Source organism: Octopus bimaculoides, chromosome 2 (assembly GCF_001194135.2).
Source record: "Octopus bimaculoides isolate UCB-OBI-ISO-001 chromosome 2, ASM119413v2, whole genome shotgun sequence".
Classification (NCBI taxonomy): Eukaryota; Metazoa; Mollusca; class Cephalopoda; order Octopoda; family Octopodidae; genus Octopus; species Octopus bimaculoides.
Window position 1 is genome coordinate 86,450,429 of NC_068982.1, and position 3,867 is coordinate 86,454,295.

Below are 3,867 nucleotides of genomic sequence, written 5' to 3' on the forward strand. Positions count from 1 at the left end.
TGCATATATATATATATGTATATATATATATATGTATATATATATGCATATATATATATATGTATATATATATATATGTATATATATATGCATATATATATATATGTATATATATATATATATATGTATATATCCCTGTATGTTGTCCAAAATTTTACATTGAAGTCACCAACCACAAAGAGAAGGTCCCTGTCATTCGTCAATGAGGTAGTCTGCAAGAGGGTGTCATAAAATCAGTCTTTCTGTCCATCGGGTAGCCCCGGCTGAGGTATATATATATATATGTGTGTGTTTGTGTGTCTGTGTCCCTACCAACATCGCTTGACAACCAATGCTGGTGTGTTTACATCCCCATAATTTAGTGGTTCGGCAAAAGAACCGATAGAATAAGTACTAGACTTACGAAGAATAAGTCTTGGGATAGATTTGCTCGACTAAAGGCGGTGCCCCAGTATGGCCACAGTCAAATGACTAAAAGAATAAAAGAATCAATAGTACTTCAGCTAGTCACCTAATAAGTACTGAATACCCACTAAAAAATAATAATACACTAAAGTATACCTGCATTTATATTTTAGCAGCCTTAGAGCGGCAGTAATTTGAAACAAACAGTATAGAAAATAGGCAAGACATTTTACATTATTTCAAATAGTAACTCATGCAGTCACTTGATCAAACTAACAGAATCTTCTTCAATTAACAATTTACTAACCTTGATGGCTATATCAGACAATGTAGTCCTTGATACCCAACATTGAACAACAACAATAATTGTACCCAAGGAAGTATTTACTTATCAACCCTAAAAACAACTGACTAAAGCAATCACTCCAGAAATGCAACATGTTAAATATAGCACAAGTTTTGGCATTCTTTTTGTTTTACTCACATTTTCTCTTGATCACTAACAAATGAACAAGAGAACATTGGCCACAGCCAAATCCATCAAAATATTCAATAAGTTACCATTACTTTTTGTTAATTGGAGCTTCTTTTGATTAAGCCTCATGTCTTTTTGAGGACATCATCTTTGAGTATATCATTATAGTCCTCAATTCAAGCTGGCAGAATCATTAGTGCATCAGACAAAATACTTAAAGCCATTTTGCCTGTCTTTACCTTCTGAGTTCAAATTCCGTCAAGGTCAACTTTACTTTTCATCCTTTCAGGTTGATGAAATAAGTACCAGTTAAGCACTGAGGCCATTGCAATTGACTTACCCCCACCCTACAAAATTTCGGGTGTTGTGCCTATAGTAGAAAGGATTACATTCTTCAATGTGCCAATATACTACAGGCACCAGACTTAACAATTCTAATAACAGAACAACAAATCTCAGATATAGTTCAACTTCTACATTAAATTAGTTAAAAATTATTACAACCACCAATTCATTTTACACGTTGCATTATGGGCTATAGTCCACCTTAAAAAAAATAGATACTATACTCATTTCACAAGTGTTCTGGATGTGTTAGAAAAGTACATAAACATACATCATTTAGTGGTGTAGTTCGGTCCTAATTTTTTCTTTTTTTTATTATTATAGTTCCATTCATATCTAGGATATTATATGAAATATGAAACCCCAGAAGAACGAAGGGCAAAGTTGACATTGACAAGAGTTGAACTCAGAACATTATCCTCATCACTGTTTAACATCCATCCTTCATGCTGGCAGGAGTTGGACAGTCAGACAATATCTGATAAGCCAAAGGACTGCATTGAGCGCCAATCTCTACTTTGGCATGGCTTCTACAACAAACACTTTACAGGGTATACTGGGTGTATTTTTCATAGCATCAGCACTAGTGAGATCAAGTATCTTGCAAGACAAGACCCCTTAACTAAGTGGAGGTTTAGTATTGAGGGAGATGGTTTTACGGCAGGTGTTGAGAGATTAAAATATGATAGAGGGATAGGTGTCTTACTGTAACATGGATATCTCAGCTAGAAAAAAAGGAAAGAGACAGTGGTGGTGAGATGACAAGGTATATCCTCAAGGTACAAGAAAGTGAATAGAAGAGAGAATAAGGAGAGAGGATCCAAAAGAGTAGATGGATATGTACATTCACAAGAGTGTGAAAGGGACATTACAGATGGTGAAAAAAATGGGATAGAAGTGAATGCAGTGAATGGGGAACCCAAGTAAACAAAATAAAATTTGGCAGCCTTTAACTAAAGCTCGTGAACTGTCTGGATACTTCATAAAAGTGCTAGTAAACTTTTATTACCTAGATGAGATATCTAATATAAAAGTGTTTCTTTTCTTGCATTGAAGGTGATGTAGACTATATATTTAAAGTGTGCAAAACACAGGTAACAAACCCAAAAAGACCTGGAGTTAAACAAAAGGAATATGTGGAATTTGAATTGATAACTTACACAAATAAAACTAAGAAAATACATCAGTATCAAAGGTAATGGTAACTTTATGCAGGTGAGATGATTACACTCATATAAACATCTAATGCAAGTAGATGATGATGTGAGTTGGTAGTTTTAGACACCCATGGCAAACTGAAGAATAAGCTTTCTCAGATAAGATGAAATAGAAAATATCTTAAGAAACTTTCTCTAATCACGATTGTGAATCAAATTTTAATCTGATGATATAAAATACAAAAGTAGAAAAAAAAATTCCATAAAATAAGAAACATAGTTCTAAATTTCAAAATTCCTACATTTTTTTTCAGTTTACTGTTTTCCAACAAAATAGATTCTTGTTGATTCTCATTCGAATCTCGTTCTCTTTCAAATTTTTCCATCCAGTAGTGTACAATAGATTTTAGGTCTTCATTTTCTCTTTGAAGTGCATCTTTTTTATCAACAATATTCTGTAACCTTGATGTAAAAAAGAAAATAAATCTAAAGCTTAGCGTCTTTATTAGATAGATATTCAAGTGAACCAGAACAAATAAATATAGATAAAAATATTTACTTTTTAATTTTTTCCCTAAGCTCTACAGTTTCTTTTGTTGATGCAGCAAATGAATCTTCAGCAGTTTCTAGGAGCTGCCGTAACCTATCGAGTTCATCATTAAGTAGGTTATTCTGATTGCACAAGCTTTCTGTTTGAACTAACATGTCTGAATAGTTTTCACTAGAAAAATAAATTAAATAATTAATTGATAAACACATAATAAAACACATGATAAACTGATAAATAGTTGAAAATATTAAATGATACACTGACAATATTCCAATTTATAAATATTACTGAGAAGCTAACGACATTGGAGAAAGAAAACGTTTCTTTTCTTCCATTAATCTGGGTGGTTTACATTAGAGCAGATATATCACAAGCTTTATCTTCACTCTCATGGTCATAGTGAAAATGGCCATGCTTATGATAAAAAAGGAAAGTTTTAATATCTCAACAACAGCATAAACACAATTGCTGGCAAAATACCAATTTACAAAAATGATGCATATACTTATAAGTTCTACCAGCAGATTACTACATTGCTGTGAGAAGAATGCATTCTACTAAAATGAAAACTTTCAACATACATTTAACTATTAAAACTATCTGTGTGGAACATCTTAACTTTGTAAGTTAACTTAAAGCCTACCTAGTCCTTAACTTCTTTCTTTCTTTCATTTACTGTAGATTAATTTTTCTACTATTTTGTTGTAGACATTATTCCAATGCTGATTTCTGTTGTCATCACAATTATCCTGTAATTAGCTTCATGTGTGAATTATAAACTTTTAAGTTATTGCCTGTGACCTTGAAGACAATTTTTAACAAAAGTATTGACCACAAATTTATGAAAAGGAGTTATCTACTGCGATACTAATAGCTAACTGGTACTTTATATATATATATAATTATGTGTATTTCTTCTATCTTAATGAATAAAA

General features: G+C 32.0%; 1 protein-coding gene across 2 annotated transcripts in view; it reads right to left on the reverse strand.

Moving 5' to 3' along the window:
• The window catches only part of LOC106880968 (putative leucine-rich repeat-containing protein DDB_G0290503), a 56,494-nt gene extending 53,395 nt beyond the window's left edge, over positions 1 to 3,099 (reverse strand). The window contains exons 1-2 of one of the 2 annotated variants that reach the window (XM_014931146.2): positions 2,942 to 3,099; positions 2,685 to 2,844 (exon numbers count right to left, since the gene is read on the reverse strand). In XM_014931146.2, the coding sequence (XP_014786632.2) occupies positions 2,685 to 2,844; positions 2,942 to 3,087 (306 nt within the window). In that variant the 5' untranslated portion in view covers positions 3,088 to 3,099. The remainder of the gene's footprint in view (positions 1 to 2,684; positions 2,845 to 2,941) is intronic. The other variant, XM_052965932.1, reaches the window with a different exon arrangement.
• Between the last annotated feature and the right edge of the window lie 768 nt (positions 3,100 to 3,867).